The 25,001-nt window shown below is 37.2% G+C and overlaps 1 protein-coding gene across 1 annotated transcript in view; it reads right to left on the bottom strand.

The window, feature by feature from the left end:
- The window catches only part of LOC147155772 (uncharacterized), a 44,419-nt gene that overhangs the window by 18,365 nt on the left and 1,053 nt on the right, over positions 1-25,001 (bottom strand). The window contains exons 2-20 of the mRNA XM_086066149.1: positions 21,762-21,886; positions 21,508-21,644; positions 20,890-21,009; positions 19,611-19,727; positions 19,234-19,420; positions 18,431-18,596; positions 18,094-18,316; positions 16,305-16,478; positions 15,859-15,936; positions 15,735-15,746; positions 15,368-15,460; positions 14,601-14,645; positions 13,762-13,806; positions 13,535-13,579; positions 13,423-13,458; positions 12,822-12,875; positions 6,035-6,070; positions 3,208-3,252; positions 3,084-3,128 (exon numbers count right to left, since the gene is read on the bottom strand). Coding sequence (XP_085922275.1) covers positions 3,084-3,128; positions 3,208-3,252; positions 6,035-6,070; positions 12,822-12,875; positions 13,423-13,458; positions 13,535-13,579; positions 13,762-13,806; positions 14,601-14,645; positions 15,368-15,460; positions 15,735-15,746; positions 15,859-15,936; positions 16,305-16,478; positions 18,094-18,316; positions 18,431-18,596; positions 19,234-19,420; positions 19,611-19,727; positions 20,890-21,009; positions 21,508-21,644; positions 21,762-21,843 — 1,740 coding nt within the window. The 5' untranslated portion in view covers positions 21,844-21,886. The remainder of the gene's footprint in view (positions 1-3,083; positions 3,129-3,207; positions 3,253-6,034; positions 6,071-12,821; positions 12,876-13,422; positions 13,459-13,534; positions 13,580-13,761; positions 13,807-14,600; positions 14,646-15,367; positions 15,461-15,734; positions 15,747-15,858; positions 15,937-16,304; positions 16,479-18,093; positions 18,317-18,430; positions 18,597-19,233; positions 19,421-19,610; positions 19,728-20,889; positions 21,010-21,507; positions 21,645-21,761; positions 21,887-25,001) is intronic.

Raw genomic sequence — 25,001 nt, 5'->3', positions numbered from 1 at the left:
TTTCTCCACAAGAACATAAAGTGATTACGGGGGGGATATTGGAACAGGCTGAGCGCGGCCAATCAGCTGGGGAGCTACATTAGCATAATAACTAATTATGACGTTCAACACACAGACCCCGGGACCATCTTGGCCGATCTCCGCCGGCAGTCCCCGGGGCGCCTGGTATATTGAGGATGGATATAGGAGGGGGGGAAAGGGAGAAGGAGAGAGTGATGCGAGGGGACGAGAGAGTAAAGAGATGAGAGGGAAGAGAGAGTTGGATGAAAGAGACACTGTGCTTTGGGCTCAATGTGACAGAGTGCATGACGGCTTAGTCAGGAGGCACTGGGGGAGAAATGAGATGGCTCAGGTCCACACACACACACACACACACACACACACACATACACTGCATTTGCATTCTGGCGAAGACACGCACACATTGCCTATGCATATGCAAGCAAATGTAGTGCTGTTTTGAGGAGCTGGCTTGAAGCTGTGTATTTGTCACTGTGTCTTCCTTGCATTCACCAGCCCCCAAAAAACAAACACAGTTTGTTAAAGAGGGATATTAATATGGGATGCCAAGGAAAATACACCAAGGAAAATTGGTATACAGTAGTCAAGTACCAATGCCATTGATACTTTTGCTTTTACATATATATATATATATATATATATATATAAGGGGTGATACAATTACTGTGTTAATTTTGAGTTAATTTAAAGTTCCTTTAACGCAACTATTATTTTAACGCGCGATTAATGACCACCCCTTACTTTGAAAGCCTGTGCTGGGGGAAATTCTAGTCGCAATGCAGCAGGCACATCCACATCAAAATTTTGCAGTAATAAATGTAATGATAAGGCATATATTTGTGGAGACTGTGTGTATGTATATATATAAATATATATAAATATATATATATAAATATATATAAATATATATATATAAATATATATAAATATAAATATATATAAATATATATATATAAATATATATATAAGTACAAAATAAATACATATATATATATATATATATTCACACTGTCATTCACAAGGCAATCATAAGTTTTTAATTAGCATTATTCTAGCAAATTTAAAGAAAAATAAAGTATTTTTAAATAACATAAAATTGCATCTTTTTTTTATTTTCATTTTCAATTTTCATCAGCCAATTTTATTATTTTTGAAAAATAATGCTAAATGGTCATGAAAATAATATAGAATGGACATGAACGACTGAAGCAACATTAGTGGGGAAAACCTCTAAAACATTTCCACTGCCAAAACTTCTCGTCTCGAATGCAGCCCGCCCACGCTCCCACCCCCTAACAACTTGAATAACAAGCTTGTGTCTGTAGGCAAAAAATATATATATAAATATAACTGAATGTGGGATACCAAGTCGGAGATAATAGTCCGGGAAGTCTGATGACTGTGTAATCATAGAATTTTAGGGGAAAAAATATGTTAATTGTAGCTGAGCTGTTAACTGTTGACTTGAGTGCTGACTATAATTACGCAACACCACATTGCACATTTACATGTAATCTATAAATAAGCAGGCAGGTGTAATTGCTTTTTAGGTCCAAAATTGCAACAATTTGACCAACTTGTATATTGCACAGAACCATAATATTTAGTTGTAAGGAGAGTTCCATTTGTTCATACTTATGTGTGTGTGTCAAAATAAGTCCAGAAACCAAAAAGTGATTAACATCAAAGAGGAGCAGCATATTCTGCATTCTACCACACACACCCTCTGCTTCCTTCAATTCACCGTTGAATAAAATATACTGGATTGGGAATTTGACATACTTGATTTATTTCCCACTTATTCGCCAGGCCTAACAATAGCCGGGTCTTCTGGAGTCCATGAGACCTTCTCTTACACTGTGGTGCCGTCAGACATCTTTTATGATGTGGTCTGTTGGGCAGCAGCGTCTCAACTGCAAACAAAAGCGGGATTAACAAACGGAGCTCTGTCCTGGATCAACCCCTGGACCCAGTGGAGAGGATGTCTGAGAGGAGAATGGCGGGCCAAACTCTCATCCCATTCAGCAGACACTGACAGCACCCACAGTGCCAGAAAGATGCACGGATGGTCCAGTGATTAAACACTGCTCCCCCCAAAGGTTATTAACATTAATAAACCTAATCCCTTTAAAGAGTATTGTGTACTATTTAGCACAGTGTTGTGGCTCAGTAAAGTCAACCCCCCCAAAAAAAAATATTTACAATAATATGTTTTATTATTGCGTTTATGGAATGGAACACCCATTTTTATCCATCTCAGAGGGCGTCCATTTTGCTCAGATAACGACCAATCAGGGCTTAGCTTTCAAATGTCACATGACCAAACTCAGAAAAATCATTTTGTTAACGAGGAAGTATGTTGAGGCGTTTCAATTAGACTAAAGAGTGCTGCCATCTTGTGGTACCTATAAGTAATAACAAACATTTTTTATGGAGTGGCAGCATCCATTACAAATTTTCACTACTTATTGCAAAAAAGAATCAATTATTTAAGGTGGAAAAGAACATTATTTAAAAATGGGTGTGTGTCATGTTTTTCACGTTTTCCCTTTGCCATTTATGTCTCGTTTTGCTCATTTTTGTTTCCACTTGTTCTCATCAGCCCCGGTCCCTTCTTATGTCAACCAATCAGCTCCCTCCAGCCATTTGTGTCTTGTCCAGGTACCTGTCTCACCAGTTATCTTGTATTTCGTTCCCTGCTTTCTGTCAGTCTTGGTCTGTCAGTCAAGAGTCAGACAAATTAACTACACTTTAGGTGATATTATCTTGATAAATCACGTTTTTTTGTTTGTTTTTTTCACATACATTTGCTGATGTAATGTGAATTTCTCTCAATAAATTCACTATCAAAATGTCCAGCCGTCCATATGTCACAAGAGGGCAGCAAAGCGAAGGACATACTGCAAACCATACACACAGTTCTAAGACAAAACTGTCACTAGCTACTCACCATCAAATTTGTCAATGTCCCATTGTGCTTGGGCTATATTCATAATAATATGAAATCTTCACATTAGTGCTGCGACTAAAAATGTCAAATAAAAGTCCTGAAGCAAACCAACCGGTGGTCCTTGTATGCCAGGTGATCCTTGGAACCCCTTCTCTCCCTACAAACGAAACGAATGATCACATAATTATCAAGTCATGATCATCATTCTGCCAAGATGCATTCAGGTGTGATGTTACCTGAGGTCCCCGTGGGCCTGCTTCTCCTAGAGGTCCCTGGACACCCTGTTGATGTCATATTAAATAAATCAATTTTTAAGCCATCTTTAGTGTTCAATGCATTCAGAACACCATACCACCATATTAACCCTATAAAGCCTGAACCATGAAATATATGAGAGAAAATTCTGATTCTTCAGTATTTATTGGTCATTTTAAAAAAACAAACATTTTTTTTTTTTTTTTATCAACTGCCACATATGACTTTTGATTTGTGTCATATTTGATACATCCGGTCACAATGCTTGAAATTCGTACATTTATAACTGTCAAAAATATAATAATAAACAGACATATCAAACATATTAGTATTTCCAAAAATCAGAAAGAACATTTCCCACTATTAACAAGTATAGGTGTCTCTCCTTTCTCAACTGGGGCGATTTTGCAAGATCTCTGGAAAGGCCATCAGCTGGGTGATATTGCCCTCTAATGGATTTTCCGTGCAATGCATGTGTCAGATCATATATGGCAACTTGTTTTATCTACTCCCAACAGGGATTAAGTGAGCCCATCATTGAATTGTTTGTCTGCTCATGCATCTCCGAGCAATCCATGGATCTAAAAATAAACTTGAACCTACAGTAAGGCTGATTATATCCTTTGTTGGAGAGATGTATGATGATGTCAAACATTGTGACATTCAAATGGAGGCCTCTGGTGCAATGCCTTTAAAAGGCAAGCATTTATAATTAGGTGTGGACTAGAGTTTGGATCAACACAATTACAAAAAAGGCATAAAAGTTACAAGCGTGACCTGGTATAATTTTGGGTTTTATTTTTTAAAGCTGTAGAATTGTGTGTATGTGTGTTTACAAGACATGTGCTTTGAATTATGTTCTCACTTCCTATAAAGTGAGAATCTGGTTTGGGATGAGAAACTTTAACAGAGACATTACCAGACACAAGAACGCAGTGTGCAATTTCTAAGTCCACACATACAAAATGTCTATGTAAATATATTATTCACCCAGCCAAGAAACATGAAAACAACAATGACCAACAGGGGGAGACAAACCGGGAAGTTGGCGGGTCCCCTTTCAGCATGTAAAAAAATAAAATAAAATAGGAAACTAGAAACTAAGTAAACTTTAACTTTTACAGGAGGACTTATTTGAGTCCATCTCTAACATGTGCAACATCAACATCTGCTGTTCTCTAACAAGGAGATGAACAGATAATGTGTTTGACCCATGAATGGATCAATACATTTTCTGGCTCAATTAGAAAAGAGTATTTAACAGTCATATTTATCATGCTCAAATGTTGGCATGACATGCGCAGTCAAATCTTTAGTGAGAGTCAAATTACATTCACCTGTACAGGTTATAGTTCATTTTAAGTTCATCCTGAAACTCCAAAGCCGACTATCCCTAATTCAGTGGACGCTCGCCACTCACTCGAACTCATAAGACTCCTTTTTCTTCCCTCTTCCGATGGACACCAGATCAGACTGTAGCTTTCGGGTGACTTAATTTAAAAAAAGTGTTGGACGAAATACGCAGCGCTTTCTTTAAACTCAAACATCAAAGTGAAAGATTAAAAAAAGAAAAGAAAAAAAAGACCACAATTGAGAGTGGAGGGGGATTTGGCTTTCCAGTCATTTTTTATAACACTTGGGTGAAAGAAACTTTCTCAAATGTTCAGATTTTTAAAAAGTTGTCAATGTAAACATACATTGCTTTATCATAATTTAAATGGCCCCAGCTTTTTCTTGTTTGGAGTCATTGCATCACAATGAACTTGATTTGACAGCCTGGAGAGCTAACAACATTTCTGTGTTGATATGATGGTGTATTTAAGAATATTTTTGTCAATATTTTTTTTATTTTGTTTTAATCACACAAGGATGAATGTTTCCATGCAGCCAAGCCATCATTTTTTTCTTCTTTTTTTTGTTTTTTAATACAGGCACATTTAAGACACGCGCACCTTCTCATTGTCACTGTGGTAATTGAACACAAGCTGTCGGCCTATGGAAAAACAAAAATTGCCCAAAAAATAAATAAATAAATATAAGATAAAATAAAAACGGATATAAAAATATAATTTAAAAAAATATATTAATGGAAATAAGAGCTATATATATATATATATATATATATATATATATATATATGTGTGTGTAAAAAAAATCTAGATTCCAAAAATATAAATATATTTTGTTGTTTTTGTTTCCATTTATATTAAAAAAAAATTATTAGATTTTTTTCACATGCATTTATATTTTCACTGATTAATTTATTTATTGAGTCATTTATTTATTTTTTATTTTGGCGGTTTCAGTTCTCCATACCAGACAACTCTACCCATCCACTTTCCAAGTACTTTTTTTTTTTAAATCATATTTTGTACATGCATTTTTATTTTCACTTTTATTCATTTATTTATTTATTGAGTCATTTATTTATTTATTGGAGTCATTTATTTATTTTTAATTTCAGCAGTTTTGATCCTCCATACCGGACGGACAACTCTACCCATCCACTTTCCAAGTGTTTGTGTGTATGTGTATGCTTAAATGCAGGCTGTTGTTTCCTCGTGTTTAAAAGCAAAGAAGCATCCGAGTTCTCATGCTGATGTCCTGATTACTCTTTCCTTCAAATCTTCATGTGCCCAGTCAACATTTAAAAAAATAAATAAAGCGGTACTTATATCCACAAAACACTGGTTAACAGCAGTCACACTGTTTTAATCATGCAGAATTCCATATATATTTCATTCAGCGTTGAATAGTTAAACTCCTCAACGTAATGCAAAATGAAATACCCGTCACGTATTTACTCACCGGGGCTCCTTGAGCTCCAACAGCACCAGGATCTCCCTGAGGACATGACACATGTGTCAGTGCTTTACAAGATCCGGTGAGCTCTCTGAATAATGTGCGATGATTATCTAGATTTTGTCACGTAATCCTGTCAACACTGCTGAAAAGAGGATAAGATTAGAAGGACTCATCAAACACATCCTGAGAAGAGACAAGAGAGGGGAGTTTACAATTAAAGGCAGAGTTCCTGTTGCTGCTGTCAACAACAGTATGATGGAGACAGAGAGCAAAATGTGGAGGATAAAAGGTTTTTTTTTCTTCATTTTTATTATGTAAAATAATTTGAGTGCTTTTTACAAGCTGTAGCCACAATCCGGCACACTATAATAGAGGTGACAAATGTGCCAATATCGTTGTTGCTAACCACAAAGAAAAACACACACACATATTTTATAGTTGAAAGGAGCAACAGAACAGTCATTTTCATTTTGTAAAAGTATTCATTTGGCAACTCCGCATTCCATATTCATTAGAAGTTTATATACTGTGAACTACAGAATCAACCAATCAGCTCGCAGTCTGCCAAGCTTTGTCTGACTAGCCATCCATCGATGTATTTTCTAAAACCTATGATGCTCGTCCTCGTTAGCTCAAAAGTTTATATTCACTAGAATTTTTTATTAGACATTTTCAACACCTGCCTTATAGTTTGCCTGCCTGCAGCTAATTCATGCTACCTAACTTCAAATGCTAACTCTGTATTACTAATTAGTTAATCTTTTGTTGTGATGCACAAACACAAAGTTTGCGGGGAGCCTTGTGGCCAGCGGAACAACAAACTAACACATGCCGTACCACAACACAGCCTATAATTAAAGTCGCACCAGGCCCCAAGTTACAAGATTCAACTGCTTGGTTTTGCTCTCCGACCTTTCGGTACTTTTATGTTGTTTGTTGAACAGCGACAGTATATAATTACTCACTTGCAAGTTGCAAGGGAATTTGTTCCAATGCGCTTTACTGGCAATGAAAATGTGAAACAGGCTGTTGAATTTATCTCGTATTGCTGGCGTCGGGTGGAATCTTAGCATCTCTAAAACTGGAACTTTTCAGGGAAGCCAAAAAGTCAAAGAGAGCAAGCGTTTTTGAGACTGTGGATGGGTCAATACGACTTTATGTCTTACACCATCAGCATGATTACAATAAGAAAAGGGTCAAGTAAAAAGAAAAAATTATTTTTTTTAAATCAATATTAATTAGTAAGATGATAAGTGGATAGAATGAAAATGGCCACGATTGAAGACGTCTTTTTTTTCGTCAACCATAAACATTTCTTGACAATAATACATTTTATGTGACCTCACAAGTCTAAACATGACATTCTAATTCATATTACATTTGTGGAATATGAGTTATGAAGCAAAATCCAGCCATTTTTATCCATCTCAGGGGACGGCCATTTTGCCTTAGTCGACTGAAGATGACATCAATGTTACTCGGGGCTCAATCAATGACCAATCACAGTTCACCTGTTTTCTGAAGCTGAGCTGTGATTGGTTGTTACCTGAGACCTGAGCAACTGCGATGTCAAAATGGCCGCCCCCGTGAGATGGACAAAAACAGCTAGATTTGGCTACTCAACTCATATTCCACTAACACAATATTAACCAGAATACCGTATTTAGACTAGTGGGGCAGCATAGAACATATTGTCCCAAAAAAATGGGGGTTGACTTCCCCTTTAAGGAAAATACATTTTGTTTAAAATGCGCTTTGAACCTTAAACAAGCATCCACATTCACAACTGTGGACAATTTTAGACTCTTCAAAAATCTCACACGCATGTTTTGGGAATATGGCCGCAAGATGGAGTAGCCTACTTGGAAAAATTAATTTACAGTTAATCCTATGGCACATACGGAAATTAAAGATGTGTGGTAATGGCACTTGCATAGTCAGCTGTAAAAAATATAGCATTGCTGCATTTGCCAACTCGCGCTAGCATTCAGACCTTTGAACCCATCCAGCCAATTTACCAAACCGGACTTTAGTAAACAATTTACTTGTCTGTCAAATAGGCTTACAAGCTTAGGTAAATGGAAAAAATAAACCCACTGTGATTCAGTGACAACATAAAATCCTTAGAGTGTCCAACATATTAAATTGTATATTCATAAACAAAGTGCAGTAAGTAAAGCCTTTTCTGTTTGTTTTTCTGCACACACGGTGGCTTCCAAGTTCACCGACCATGCATTTGAAGTCAAAATAAAAAAAATGTAGTATGCTGGCAGGGAAGAAACAACTGAATTATCTCTTTACAACATCGCTTTTCCCTCCTCAAAGCAGCAGACTTCATAATTATAAAGTCAAGAGGGCCATCGCAATCCAACAAATGACATGTCTCTGGCTGGGTGAGAGCAAATATACAAGTACAGTAATACTGACTGTGTAATACACTCTTTGCATTTACTGGATTCTGTGCTACAGCTGGAGAGACAAGCTTCACAACGTTTAGTGGTAACTACTGTGGAACTCTAGCTTCTCCAAAAAAAAAAGAAAAAAAAAGCTTGTTGAACTTTTTGATGCATGTTAATGCCGCCTATATGCCAATGATGCCCAGCTATAGTTTATCAAGTGCCTTTGGTTTAGATTTTAGTATGCAATGTTGGCCTCATGAGTATTTATTACCAACTGCCTCCATTATCACTGTAATTAATTGCTCCACTAATTAGACTACGGGACTCCAGTTAAGTGTGCTGTGTATTGTCTCTTGTTCATTTGCTGAATATTGGGTCTTTGCAAATGTTTGCTCTCTCAAATATATTTGCGTTTGTAATAGTGTTTTATCCTTTGGGAGCCATAGAAACGACGTTAATATTACCAAGCTATACCCAGTCGTATTATTGGAGTGATTAAATAATTATGTTGTCCTGAAGGTTTTCATGCCTCAACTCAAATGAGTGTTCTTTAAATATCCCCCCAAGGATGTTTAAAAGTCCTGGACTTGATTACTTACAATGGGATATTGTGCTGAATTTGAACGGGAGGAATGACATTGGCTGATTGTTTCCTGAAAAAGCAATATATATATACATATATATATTAAATTTTAAGCGTAATTAATCGAATTAATGACTTCAATAGTGTTAACTCACGATTAATCGCAAATTTTATACCTGTTCTAAATGTACCATAAAATGTAATTTCAAAGTTTTCATACTCTTATTAACATAAAAATGGGGAAACATTTTTAAACTAATAGAAATATGGCTACATCTTTTAGTCATTGATACAGTAATTTCATAATAATTCATAAAATTCTGTTAAAATTAAAAAGATGTACTGTACTGTAAAAAAAACGAGTGTGATATTAATTTGTGTTGAGGTCATTTTCTACCACTAGATGGCATAAATGCATTTGTAAGACATTGATGACAGCTCAGCGTATTTTTCTTTTCATATTAAGAATCTAATCTTTAACGTAAAGTAACTTGTGAAATTCTGCACATTTTTAAAATATTAAAATACAACTTGACCCCAGTCTCCATAAATATATGCATTATTAATAAATGTATTACTGCAAAATTTTGTGTCTGCTGCGTTGCGACTGGAATTCTCCCAGTACAGGCTTTCCAAGTAAGGGGCAGTCATTAATTAAATTAAAAAATAATGGCATTAAAGAAACTTTAAATTAACTCAAAATGAATGCACTAATTTTGACACCTCTAATATATACACTGTATATTTCTATTAAATACATTTGTCCCACGAGGGACAAATGTTGCTTACCTAAGCAACATAATTTCAGGCATTCAGCATTTTTCCAGTTTTCAAATATACCTTCTACAGGTATCAATTACTGTATATTTTCATTAATTACAGGCAAAGTAATGACAGAGGTGGCATCTCTCTCTATGGAATGTCGAAAAATGTATAATAACAGACATGTTCCTGATCAGGTTGCTTTACATTCTAGTGTTTGAAGGTTGATGACTTTTACTGTGGGAAAGCAAATACACGTATGTAGCATGTAACATGATTGAAGCCCATGTTTGTGTCCTTATATGGTGTACTCAAGTTCAAGCCTCATTAACAGTTTTACAGTTGACGGGAGTTTTTCCTCAGGCCATGACCACACTGAGTTTGTTTGATCCTGTAGGCTGACTTCTGGGTGTTCTTATGAACTCGCAATAGCTAAACTAGTAGCAAGTGTAATCCAATGGAATTAGGCTGCAAAAGGTTGGAACATCCTAGAAATATGAACCGAGTAGTAAAGCAAGAGTAAAAAAAATAGAAAATCTGAGGACCATCATCCTGGGAAATCTGTATCTGTTGTCAGTTCCGTAACCATGTTGTTAACGTGGACATCGCCAAGCCATAATAGCCGGGCTGTCAGGAAGTAAGAGTCCAAGCGTTAGCCAGTAGATCTTTGTGGGTGCATTCTTTTCATATTTTATAGGAATGAATTGACAAGTTTCAAATTGCCAGGTAACGAAATCAGGCAAGATTCCAACATCATATTATTCCCCGTAAACAACCTGGCACATTGCTCCATTTGCAAAGCCAAATTTGAAAACGGTAGCGCATTTCCTTCGCTGTGACTTGAGGAAGATGCAACAGCTTAGCTCAGTCGGTCTCTTGTGCTAGAAATGAACGGAGTCTTTGTTGGGCTTGCGAGGGCTTCAGCTCACCTGTGGTGGATTAAAACGCAGACGGCTCCAAAATAAATGTCAACAACATTGGAAGGGGAAAAAAAACTGAACGCGCACCCAAAATACTTCAAATGCGTCAAGCCGATGTTGGTTTGTTCAGTTAGTTCAGTGTCAGTACAGGCAAAACATGGGTAACGTATGATCATTGCAGAATATTGCAGTATTGTAAATGCGCAATTTCCTTCTATGATATAACTCGTCAATAAAAGACGATTTGATACGTATCGTGATATATTTCAAAGTGGAACGATTCGGTTCGATGCGCTCACATCTTTTTAATCAAAAAAGAATTTTCCGGTTCAAACCGGTTTTTGTTACACCACTATTATCTACAGTATTTTCCTCTTTTAAAATACTTTTCAAAAGTCCAGTGAAATCTAAGGATAGACCGATTCTTCTTCTTATTATTATTATTATTATTCACATAATGCTGAATACCATCATTGGCCTTTCTTAAAAAAAAAAATCTGACGGCCAATAATATATCAACTTAACTTCAGGGAACTATTTATTGAAATTTTCAATTAACTTTATAAGAGATGTTGCTGACCCTGGGAACTCTCTGCACCTCCTGTTTTTGTTTGAAATTATAACTTGGATATGCAACCATTTCAGATATTTTGAAATTTTGGGAAAACTTTATTTGCTATAGAAAATAATAGGGAGTTGTTTACTTGTCTAAGTTTTTATTAAACTTTTTAAGGCATGTTAATGACCGTTGGAGGTCCTTGAACTGTGTGTTGGAATAAAAAAATGAAAATAAAAAAATATATTTATTGACTAAAAAATACATATATTTTTGCAAATCTTAAAAGTTGTTGTTCATTAAGTATATGCTTAAAAAAATCAACAAAGTTAAGAATGGTACTTTATTTATTTATTTTAATTTTGACGCCAATATTCCGCCTCCTTGACAGCTAATAATCGGTATCAACCCTAAAAAAAAACCTCATATCACTATCTCGAGTAAAATCACTTGGTCTGAAAACAATCCACACATAATTATTAAATTACAATCGAGGCAATTACAGCGCTGCTATCCCTGTGATCTGCTTGAAGTAGACTGATTCCAGTAAATCGTTAGAGTGTTTAATGTTCCCTAACATTGTTGCAGAAAGACATTTTATCTGTTTGTTGGTGTTTATGAGGCTGGTCATGTCTCGTGCTGTTCCAGGCAATGGCGATTAGACTGTCCCTTTCCCACTGTAGAATTGAGTCTCTGAATTTACTTCACAGGGTCTTTAAACTTAGCATTCCCATTCCCATTTTCTCAGTTCATATCAATCCTGTTTTACTTTCCACTTTACCATTCTCCTTTTTGGTGTAAAACACTTCCAGATTCCAAGGTTTATTATGATAGCGGGAAGAGTCCCAAATTACTGAGTAGGCTTCGGCTGCAAGTCGGAGCGGCAGAACACTCAAAAGAGTTCAGAGAAGGCTGAAAATAGCGGCGCGCACATGTAACAAGTGGGCGTGGCTCACAGATGTCTCCGTGTGCTCTGATTTGTGCGCTGGGTGCAGCCGTAGTCACGTTTAGTTTCATTGAGGGAAACTATTCAGATTGACTACATGAATATGGGTCAAATTTTTGGCCTTCCCTGGCGCAAAGCAACATCCTCACCGCTATCCAATGCTATTAAGTCGAGTTGTATTCAATTACACACTGCTGTTATGATGACTACGTTATGTGTAAAAAATGACGTTCTGTCATCATTATGGCTCTCCCTGCTGTAGGACCGTGAATGATTCACTTTTTTTTTTTTACCTTAGATCACAATGAGCCCAAACAGCCCACTGGTGCATAATCATGATGAGCCCCCCCCCCCCCCCCCCCCCCCCCGCTTCCACCTGGAGAGCCATTGTGAGGGAAAATGTCACACGAATGCAGCCAAAAACAACATCATTACAGTAATTATCTTGTTTTCTGTTCTCACTTCAAATACCACACAGTCAATGCCACCAACTGTGATGAGATAGGGGGAAACGCGCGCGCGCGCACACACACGCCTGGCTAAATCTGGCGTCACGGTTAAGGTTTCCACCTTTTCGTGTGTTTATAGTTGACACATGACCGCTTCGACATAATCATATCCTACCTTTAAATTCGCTTCTCCTGGATGTCCTGGCTCACCCCTCTCTCCTGGAAGACCCTAAAAGGGAAAATGAAGTGAATAATTAGGACCATTGTAATCCTTTGAATAGTAGCAAAAATAAAGTCATCGATTAATTTATGTGCTTGTAGGATTGTAGTTTGTATGGCGCATCCATACCGCCAAATCCGTGCAATTACACTTAAGGCAGTGCTTCTCAAATAATTCTTGTTAAAAGAAGAAATTTTGCAAAGTGTGGTCTCTCTGAGGCACCGTGCTCCGGTTGTTGCATTCTATTAGTTCAACACAAGATGGCGCTCAATTCCACACACTGTCCCTTTAAGTATTTTGCCACTTTCTTGTAAATTGAGCCATTGATCCAATTTGGTTCTTTGTGTGGTGTGAAACAAAGTATACAGTGCAGTACACATTGGATTTCCCCTCATGGGACTATAATCAGTATAAGGGGGGGAAAAATACATTGAAATAAAACTGTTCTGTTGCCACACATACAGTAAATATTCCATATTTTTATTTAGCTGCAATAGAGTTATATGCACATACTGTATGACATCATTCAAGTTTAAACATTCTTATAAAGGATTACCTGTAGTCCTGGTAAGCCCGTCATCCCGCCGTCACCCTGGGTCAGGTTTAAAAGTCATGTTATTATCAGCAGTACCTGCAACATTCATTCATCTGTTTGTTCATAGTCTTACCTTCATACCAGGAAGTCCTCTTGGTCCTGGTGAGCCATCGGCACCCTGCACAACCAAAGAGCAGAAATGGTTGATCCCATTCAAGAATAGGCCAACAGCCTTTTCTGAGAACTGAGAACACACTCAACATCTCGCCGACAAAATAAGATTGTCTTCTTTTCTTTTCTTTTTTTAGTTAATTTGGGACCACAAAAAGATAAATGTGATTTTTGAATGACCGTTTTTACCTTCTGCCCCAGCAATCCTGAAGGGCCAGGCTCCCCACTTTCACCCTGAGAGAGAAAAATGTTAAATAAAAAAATAAATACTTCACATTTTGAAATGCTTACAACTACATTTCTCAAATTAAATGAATATTCAATTTTAGGATTACATTCAAAGAGGTGGCAATAAGGCAGAGGTTCATACAGTCTAAAAACAATTGGGTCAAAAAGAACCCAATTTGGGTCAATTTGACCCAACTTTCTTGGTCATTTTGTACAAACAACCCCACCAAAAAATTAACTCAGAAAGTTGGGTCAAATAGAGTGTAGACTCTAAAAACAATTTTTAAAAAAACAACGGCCCAAGACGGGTCAAAAAGTGACCAACTCAATTTTTCTGGTTTTTCATTTAGCACAAAAAAATTGCATAGCAGCACCGAACCCACTACTTAGGTCAGTTTGACCCACTTTCTGGGTTGCTTTGTACAAAATGACCCAATTTTCTGCGGATTGTTTCGCACATAACGACCCAGAAAAGTTGGGTCACACTCTAAAAACAGTTACGTAAAAAATAACCCAGTATGGGTCAAAGGGGGACCAACCACACAAGCACAAAATAATTTGTTATGTGGAGGGGTTCAAAACAGGACCAACCAACTTGGGTCAATTTGACCCAACTCTCTGGGTAATTTTATACAAAGCAACCAAGAAAGTTGGTTCAAATTGACCCAAGTAGCGGGTTGGTCTCATTTGGACCCAAATTGGGTTATTTTTAACTTAACTGTTTTTAGAGTGTACATTATGAGATAACACAATTTGTGAGCGTATCACAGAAGAGAGATATAAATAAACAGCGTACTCACAGGCTTACCATCAGCTCCAGGTAATCCTGCCTCTCCTTTGTCCCCCTGGAAAGATAAAGGAAGCCTTTATAGAAATGCACACTTTAAATACAGTTTAAATATACTGATAGATTTATTTTTTCATGTTGTTTAATTCTACTGTAAGAATTTCTTAAAAACTCAATCTCAAGCAACGTTTGTGGATGAAAAAAAAACAGTATCCAGGTAGCAGCCAAATGTCCCGGACTGCATCTATAAAACATCTGCTGTTTCTCCATCACTATTAGGGTCGCAACATCTAAAGGGTGATGACAACAGCTGCAATAAGCTGTTAAATTGGCCACATCTTTACTTTAAAATCTACTTGGAAAGTTAAAAAGAGGGTGGCAATCATTACTGGCACTTAGCTGTGGTCTACTGCAACCACGGCCGAGTTCCTCCCTTTTATCGCGTTGGTTAGCTTAGCATGGTCGCTAATCAGATCATTCTGTACATTCAGTGGCTTTCTACAGCTGATCTTGTTCTGGGGTAAATGGGAAGTGGGGATCTATCCCAGCTGGTGTTTTTTGTACTTGCAAATCGTTCAGTACAGTAGACATTTTATTGCAGTATCGTTGACCTAACCCCAAAGACAAACAACCAATTGAGGATAAACACCCTGAACACAGGTGTACTCAATACCCTTTGATGTGTAAAGCAAATAAATAAATAATAACAATGCATTAAAAAATTAAAGCAGATAATAAAAAAAGAAGTGGAATTGGTTAAAATGATATCTGCATTTTTACCATGCGTCCTGGTGGGCCACGCTGGCCAGGAGGTCCAACAACAACATTGGCGTCTTCCACTTCTGGAATTGTGGCTTCTCGATTTAAAGGGCACTGCGGAGGCAAATATAGACTCATTTGTAAGATAGCAAAGGCAGCCCAAACTTTTGCTTAGGTGGGAAAAGACATATTGCATTTTTTTTCAGGTTGACTTTTAAAGTTTATAGAAATTCCAAAATGAGTGTCCTTGTATCCATGGATTTTTTTATTTTAGATAGATAGATAGATAGATAGATAGATAGATAGATAGATAGATAGATAGATAGATAGATAGATAGATAGATAGATAGATAGATAGATAGATAGATAGATAAACAATTTCGCTTACCCGTTCGTCATCCTGTGAGCCAGAAATAAAAGAGGGATGTTATTTTCAGGATAGCAGTACATACACATGCAGACACACCACATCTATGCATTGATGCCTGTTTCAAACAGATATAAAGGTTTACCACATAGAAGATCTCACAAGCTGTCTCTCTCTCACTCTGAAGAGGATCGCAGTACAGACGCAGTTTCTGGATTTGAATCTAAAATAAAAATCAATTACGGCTGATTAGTTCGTAAGCAAGAACACTTAACCGGACCTTCATTACAAAGTATCACATATATGTTGGTATTAGCAATTTAGCACTATTATTATTGTTGTCGTTGTCGAATCATTTGCCATTTTAAACATTAGCATTTGGTATGCTAACAGTTCACTGTCACTTTTGGTTGAATTATTGTACAATTATTGTATAAACTACTGTTGATAAACACTGTTTATGTATATATAAATATAGTGCGACAATAGGCAGAGGCAGTAACATGACAATACATCTTATTTACGTTAGCAACATTTAGCATGTTAGCAAGCTAAATTCATGTGGACAACATTATTATGTTGTGTACTTACGGGGACAGTGACATCTATTCCTCGCCTCTTTGCCACCTGTGTCTTCCCGTTGATGTAAATGGGCTCCATCAGCTCCGGTGTTATTTCTTGAATCCGTTGATCATCGAGGAAGCCGGTCACCTGGCTTGGTCTCACCAGGAGTTTAAGTTGATGCCACATCCCATCATATAGAGCCTGACAGAAGGTACGACAGCGTATTTTAAGATTGTGTCATTGTTGATAAATGATTACTGAACTTTGTTAGGTCATTTATTAAACAATTTTATTAAATTAATTTTAGCTTTGAATGTGAGAACAGAGCAAGCATTGTTTCACATTGGCAGCCAACATCTTCAAAATGACAAACCACAGGCTACCACTTTGAGCCACATCAAAATAAATAAAAATCAAACAAGTGCAAAAAAAACAAAACATAATTGCAACCCTGTTCAGCGTGCCACGCTAGCGTCTAGGTGTGTTAGAATTGAGGGGGAGTGTGCATTCGGAAAAAAAAATCTGGCTGCTGTCTGACGGGATGTGTTATTATAAACTGCCATGGAAATAGAGGCACGCGTTCCAAGTGCGACACATCCACCAGCTACTTTCCACCGGGGAAATGTAGCGGTTTAGATTCGGAAAGATTTTCTTTGAGCACTCCTCCGGCACCCTTCACATTTCATCCTCAGTGATTCATTAAAGTAAATGCTTTTGTTTTATCTGGAAGTACTTTCGTCGGTTAATAACAAACAACAATTTGGCAAGCGAAGGGTGCTCTTTAACGTAATTTGTTCTTTCCATGTTACAGCAGAACAACTTGTAAGAATTTAAGAATGAAGGCGCTTTCACACTAGCGCCCTTTAGTGAATTGAATCTTTTTGTTGCCGGTTCAGTTGGAAGATGTGAACATAGAAAATGAACTTTGGTGCGAGCCAAATCAAATCAAATGTCAGCACACTATTTTGGCAAACTCACCCTCTATTCAAGATCAACATCCAAAAACTGTTTTAGTGGTAGACGGGTCGTAAAAGAAAGTACTGTAATTGTTGTTTGTGTTATTTCATCATTTTGGGGTTCTACACTCTAAAAAGTAGTTGGGTCGAAAATAACCCAACTATGGGTCAAAAATGGACCGATCCTCTACTTGGGTTAATTTGACCCAACTTTGAGTCAAAAAATTGGTCTTTTAGTGTAAAACAATTCATTAGGGGATCGGTCAATTTTTTATCCATAATTGGGTTACTTTTGACAGTTTTTAGAGTGTGCCACTGAAAAATAGTCCCTAACCCTATATAGCCTGAACCATGAAATTTATGAGAGAAAATTCTGATTCTTTGTAAATATTTACTGGTCCTTTCGAACAATTTCAGTTTTTTTGTTTTTTGAAAATCAACTTCCACATATGACTTTTGATTTGTGTCATATCTTGATACATCCGGTCAGAATGCTTTAAATGTGTAACTGTCAAAAATATAATAATAAACAGACATATCAAACATATTAGTATTTCCAAAAATCAGAAAGAACATTTCCCACTATTAATAAGTATAGGTGTCTCTCCTTTCTCAATTGGGGCGATCTTGCAAGGTGGCTGGAAAAGCCATCAGCTGGGTGATACTGCCCTCTAATGGATTTTCCGTGCAATGCATGTGTCAGATTATATACGTCAGGGTTTTAATGGGAAGAAAAATATTTTACTCATGAAGTAAAGGGACTGGACTGTATGATTGAGATCTTGAAACTTTGGGGAATCGTGCCAGGTTATTAAAATGTGAGTAAAATTGACTGTGAAAGTATTTCTAGCCAGGCCCACCTCAAATCCCATTTTGAAGACAATCCTCTGCTCCTTGTTTGTCATTTTGGTCGTGGTAAATGTGACGCTTTTGTCCTGTCCGTTCAGTGTCACTGCAGCCTGGATCTTTTTGTCCTTTGATAGCACCCTCCAAAGGTCGAAGTTCAACTTTTCGGCAATCCCCTTTAGACGAATGGTGGCTACAAATACATAGGATGGAGGAAGGCCCTCTGGGAAAATCTCTCTAGTAAAAAGAAGTACATTTTATTATGTATTGTACTGTAAAATAAGAATAAGAAGAATGTAGTACAATGAACACACTTTCTGTTAAAGGTAAACTCTTTCAATGGCATGATACCTGGTGTCCTCAGTAATGTCAGTCGAGGTAGTAAGCGTAAAAGCAGTCTCGGACACAAGAGAGCCAGGAATTTTCTTGGCTTTTTTCTCGATGTTCATGCCCACCATTAGCTCGAAGCCTTTCTCATCGCGAGATGCCACCGGTATTCGTGTGGGACACACAGACTCTAGAAGAGAAATGCTCATTCAGAAAATCCATTTTATGGAGGACCAAAACTGCCAAAATTCAAAATAAATAAATGACTAAATAAATCTTTTGGCACGCTAGTTTTAAGACATGTTACTGTTTTAAATTGGCTAGATACAAATCTTGCCAAGCTAATTTAGCTTACCCCATTGGCAGATTTTTTGCTTAAATTGAATTTCGAACCGCTACTGCCATCTGTGGCCGAAAAATGAAACTGCATTTTCCCTTCTTCACATACACAACGCCCACATGATGTCACATCCGCAGACAGAGGGCGTAAAATTCGAACCCGAATGCTGTCTGAAAACTTTTGGCCAGAGGCTTGCAGGAGTTCCCATTATGGATAGTTAAGGTGTTAATCATAAATGGTCAAATAAAAAGACTAAATATATTTTTGGGCAAATTGTTACAAAGAACATTTGTCTAAATTTGAGGAAATTTTTGCTTATTTTTAGTGTAGCTTATTTGCAGTGTTACTGGTAAATTTTATTTGAATGAAAAACATATAGTTACTTTTTGACATGTTCAGAAAGAGCTTTATTGCTTGTGTGATTAAAATTGTTAATTGTTACTTGTTGCATTGACAGCAACAAAGAAGAAAGTAAATATACTCTTACCTTCACAGAGCTTCTGCTCCATTGAGTCTCGAATACGGTCAATGGTCGTGTAATCTTCAGCATACAGGACATAGGTGGAAGATGGTTTGTTAGAGATCGATACAAGTTCAGAATTCGTGATCTCGTTCCCAACTCCCACTGCAAACACCGTAATGCTTTGAGCTCGTGCCTCTAAACTGGCATCCACCTAAAGAAAGAAAAAGTTTAAAAAAGCAGGATGTGATTGTGTTTTATAAGGGAATTAACAGAATCGAGCATTATAAACATAACATCATTATCGTGTGGTTTGGAACTACTATGTCATAGTCATACTATGTCTATGACTATAGGATCATGTCCAGTACAATATGCCACTCAAGCAGTGAAAAAATATTTACTACGTCATCTTGGGATTTGCCATCTGTGACCACAACAGCAATGCGGTTCTTGACTTGGCTGGCTCGCTGGGATGTGGCAAAAACATGGTCCACGGCAAACTTAATGGCTCTGCCAGTCTACGAATCAGACATGTTTAATTTTAGAACAGGTCAACAACACCATGGATCCTGTCATTTTCACCAAAAATGTGTTATGAGTACTTGCTCCACAAAATGCAGGTTGTAAATAACTCAGAGTGGGCACAGTACAATACCATGTTTCTTTCAGTTGAGACTTTCCACGACAGTTTAGTCAGTAGCACATCATGGGAACAATTCAACTATAACATTTTCCAAAACTGAATGTTTTCTATTTACACTGCTTTTCCGTCCTCTCTAAGCTTCAAAATTGCTTGTTTTCCTCAATGAACAGCTCTCTCTTTTTTTCCCTTGCTTACACCTTGAACTAATCTGAAACTGAATTGACTATTGTTTGAATATTTCAAGCTGCACTTTGTAGCAATTTGCCTAAAAGTATTTATACAATAGCCTTTTTATTTGAACATTTATGACTGAATTTTTTTTAAATTGGTAAATTAACACATTAGCTGATAATAATGGGAATTCCTGCAAGCCTCCGGTCAATAATTTTCAGACTGGATTCATGTTTGAATATTTTTTTTGTAAATTATCATGAATGTAAAGCTTTTTATTAAAAAATAAAAATAAATTAAAAAAGAAGACCATGTATAGTAAGGGTTTTTTACCATTTAAAAAAGACCATGTCGTAAGGCTTTACTTATTATTTATTTTTTATTTTTTTAAAGACCATGTATAGTAAGGCTTTTTTTAATCATAAAAAATGACCATGTATAGTAAGGCTTTTAAAAATAATAATAATAATAATAATTTAAAAAATGACCATGTTTTTTTTTTAATGATCAGGTATAATAAGGTTTTTATAATGCTAAAAAATGACCATGTATAGTAAGGCTTTTTTTCTTCTTTTTTAACGAGCATGCAATTTGTAATTTTATTTTCCTGTTTTCTGACTTATTTAGAAGGATTCTTGCTAAAGTTAAACACACTAAAACAAAACAAGTCACTTGAATGAAGGACAATTAATGGTGATTGTTCATTGAAGATACAGATGTGCAATTTAAAAATGACGCACTATGTATGCTACGAATGGCCGCTGGGGCCCCCAATCTTCTTGCTTGGGGGCCCCTGGGCAATGTTGCTACGCCACTGGCTTTAATGCAATGTGTTGAAAAACCAAAATAATAAATGTTGTGCCTGCCTGTGTGTTTCCTCCCATGTAAGTGATGCCTCTTATGGCCTGAATGAGTTCTGCAGCACTTTGTTGTTTTCCCAGAGGGATCTCCAGACGATGAGTGTCACTGTACTGGATCACAGCCACCTGCAGTGGACACATCACACAACAATGATGCTCTGTTGGACTTGATCAAGGTAATAAACCTCGATGAAAGACATACTTTAAAAAAAAAAATAGACAGAAGATTATGTTTATTTATTTATTTATTTTTGGTCACAGTTGTGCGTCAAACACAGTAGAAGCTCAAAAACCCAATGCCCATGAGATTGGAATTCAACCAAATTTATATATATATATAAAAAAAGCACTTTAAGGTTTCCCCAAACTTGAAAGTTTGAATGCTAATCATGCAAGTAGTGTAAAGTCATGATACTGTGCCTCAGCAAGTATCAAAGGATAAGTTTGCTTTAACTTTAGCAACACTTATTCCACAAGAAAAACTGGCCTCATTATGGGGTGTGTTAAGCAAAGGTTTTTTTTTTGCATCTATTTCCATTATTTCCAATTGTCTTCGGTCTTTCCAATGGACATATATTTCATATAAAGTGTTGAATCAAATACAAATAGTGATTTCACACATACCTGTGTATAGTGTGAACTGATGTCAAACTGGCTGGTGATGTTGATAAGCCATTGCTTGGCTGTTTCAAAATCGGCAACGCCAACACTCCACGAACCATCAACAATAAACACCAAGTCATTCACTGCTGTGCTGCAGCCTGAACATACAGATAGATATATTTTAACAAAAGCATACATATTAAATGCTGTCGGAATTTACTGTGAGACAAGTTGTAGCATTAAAGACACTCATCATGGAAGTGTATCATCTCTACCTGCTCGGACATCCTCTTCCTTTTCTGCAGCATCCAGAGGAATCAGCAACAAAATTATACTCCACAGTGCCCGGAACAACATGGCGGTTTAGGAGGGCGGCTCCCCTCACTTGAGTCCAACTTGGCTAAACCGTGATTGAAAACAACATGAGAATACAAAATATGCATCCAGCATACATAGCAATACATGCTTTGTGCGAGTGGTTGTTTCTAAAATCAAGTCACTACTTATCGTCCATCCATTCAGTGTATATTCGGGTTATCCTGTTCAAGGTCACAGCAATGTCTGGATCCTTTCCTAGCTAACTTTTTTTCTTTCTTTTTTTTGATGAATGTCCCCGTGACTTAATAGGAGTAACACAACTCAGTCATCAGCTTGAAAGCAGAAACTCGGACACAATTGGATGTTCCAACTCAATCTACTGAACATTATTGGTCAAGTAATTTCTGCTGTAAGCTACAATTTATAACATGAGACATCCATTGTGTCCATTTTACAGCCCAGACATGGTTCCACCAACCACAATACTGGACCTGACTAAATAACAATGTGCACACTATGCAGAGCACTGATGGGAAAAGTTCAGTGTAAACATGGCAGAGGGCATTGCAGAATTTTGGCAGCAGTTTTAAAGGCATGGGAGGATCAGTCAGCTGAACAGAAGACAGCACTATACCGCAAAGTCATCTGTCAGGATCTATAACCATTTTTTTCCCTCTTGGCATTTAAAATGGAATTTGCTCTTGTACAATTATGCATAATTTTGTACCTAAATTACCTAATGACAAAACGGAATGATGTAAAGTGTCAAAACCGCAGTGAAAATATAGAAACTATATTAAAGACTATAAACACCTCTCTATGGACACTTTGTGAGGTGAATCTTTTCATTTGCTCTTGGGAAAGAGTTTGGAAAATTTAATGTAAATTATTTTCATGTCATGAAAGAATGAAAAATGTATTCGGTTCATTAACAAGATATATATATATATATATATATATATTATTTTTTTTTAACAAATTCCATACATAAATATACAAAAATGTTATGTAAATTATTTTCATGTCATGAAACAATGAAAAATGTATTCGGTTCATTAACAAGATAAAAAAAGTTTTTTTAAATAAATTCCATGCATAAATATACAACTGAAAGGGTGTATAGGCAGAAGCTATCTGAAACAATTGCTAATGCTAACAGTAATCGAAAGGGCCACCAGTGTGAGTCCCACTTGGTCCAAAATATTAAAAGTGTAAGTGGTTGCTGGTTATATGTCAATTCTAGAGCACTACCGAAGTACCCTTTAGCATGGCACAAAACCCCCAAACTCTGTATAGCGCATAGCGCTCTTTCTAAAAATATTGCTAAAGCTAATGATGCTAGCGCACACGCGACGGGACAATCAATCAAATGGGCCTCTAAAATTCTTGCCGCTAAAATATAATATATAATGATAATTTCTATGAATAAAATGGCGAAAAAGGTGTCGTAGTCTCTTAGAGATGATTGAGAGCCACTGCTAAGCAAAATATGGAATTTGTGACTGTGGCTGTCAGAGTACTTCCTAAATACTGTCAAGGCGGTGCATAAAAATGCCTTCATTGTCTTGGGCGCTCACTTATTTTCCACACTTTGGGATCTACTTCCACTAGAAGAAGTGAGAAGCTGGCAGAAGGGGCGGAAGAGGAGATGGCCAAGAACTTGCCAGTGACATCCATCATATATGGGACAAATACGCCCCTGGAATGACTCAATTTCACCAGTATGTTGATATTAGCAGTTGTATATTATTATGCTTCCATCCATCCATCCATTTTCTGTACCGCTTGTCCTCACAAGGGTTGCGGGGGTTGCTGGAGCCTATCCCAGCTGGCTTCGGGCAGTAGGCGGGGTACACCCTGTACTGGTTGCCAGCCAATCGCAGGGCACACAGAGACGAACAACCATACTCACAATCACACCTATGGACAATTTGGAGTGTCCAATTCACCTGCCATGCATGTTTTTGGAAAGTGGGAGGAAACCGGAGTACCCGGAGAAAACCCACGCAAGCACGGGGAGAACATGCAAACTCCACCCAGGAAGGCATGCTTATTGTATTTATGTTTCTACTGTTGTTCAAACATCAACCACATGCATCCATCTTGGCTTCAACTGTAGTGCCTATTTATAGACATTCAAAAATGTGGTAATCATGTCATGGAGTGTGGCTCTACTGGGGGGTGGAAACCGTAATAAATAAGAGCCCACGGTTCCTAAAAATGACTTGACAGGGATCCTCCAAAAACCGCTCGTCCCAAATTCTCTTCAAGCAAGTTTAGCCTCGTAGCGTTCCTAAAGAAACAACGCCGTGCTCTTGTCATTCACCACAAGCATTCGAGCGTTTTGACCGTCCCTTTAGGAACGCGACAGAGACCTAACTTGCTTTCTTTTTAGCCGCCATTCTACGTCACTACGCACGGAATGCGTTGCGACGTAAATAACAAAGGCGGCGTACGTTCAAATAAAGTATCTACAAAATGTTCTAGACTGAAAATTATTTTTGAAAAATGAATCTCATAATTATGTTACTAACAACCAAATAAATAATATAGAGCAAACATTCATTACATATACACAACGGGCATAGACGCACTGAATTCTTTCTGACCTCACGGTGCATTTGCCACAGCCATGGTGCAGCGCACCAACCACATCAACCACCTCCTCTGGCTTCTAAATCACAGAACATTCCTTGTGCACAGACGTCTCTCACTCCCTTTGCTTAGTTTCGTCAACCAATACCAGAGACCACTTTAGGTTCTCCGTACACAAAACAGCTATAATGCAAGTAGAACTTATTTTCTAAACACGGCATTCTGATTAATGTTAAACTTGTGGAATGTGAGTTAACGGGTAAAATCCACCTGTTTTTTATCCATCTCATGGGGCGGCCATTTTGAAAGTTGCTCAGACTCAAGTAACGGCCAATCATGGCTCAGCTTGCGAATGTCACATGATCAAACTCAGAAAACAGCTGATGGTCGTTACCTGAGCCCTTAGGCACTACGATGTCATTTTCAGCTGGCAGCAAGTGACAAAATGGCCGTCTCCTGTGGCAAAAAGCCAGAGAAAGTAAAATTGGAAATAAGTCGAACTGGATTAATATTCACCTATCATGGCACTTAAAGGAAATGCAATATAATGTAAATATGTTCTTCAAATGGTTCAATTAAAACCGTATTGTTTTTAAGATGAT

The sequence above is a fragment of the Leptonotus elevatus genome, chromosome 21 (assembly GCF_054856555.1).
Source record: "Leptonotus elevatus isolate MCC_2025b chromosome 21, RoL_Lele_1.0, whole genome shotgun sequence".
NCBI lineage: Eukaryota > Metazoa > Chordata > Actinopteri > Syngnathiformes > Syngnathidae > Leptonotus > Leptonotus elevatus.
The sequence above is the reverse complement of the archived record's forward strand: the minus strand, read 5'-3'. Positions and strand labels throughout refer to the sequence as shown.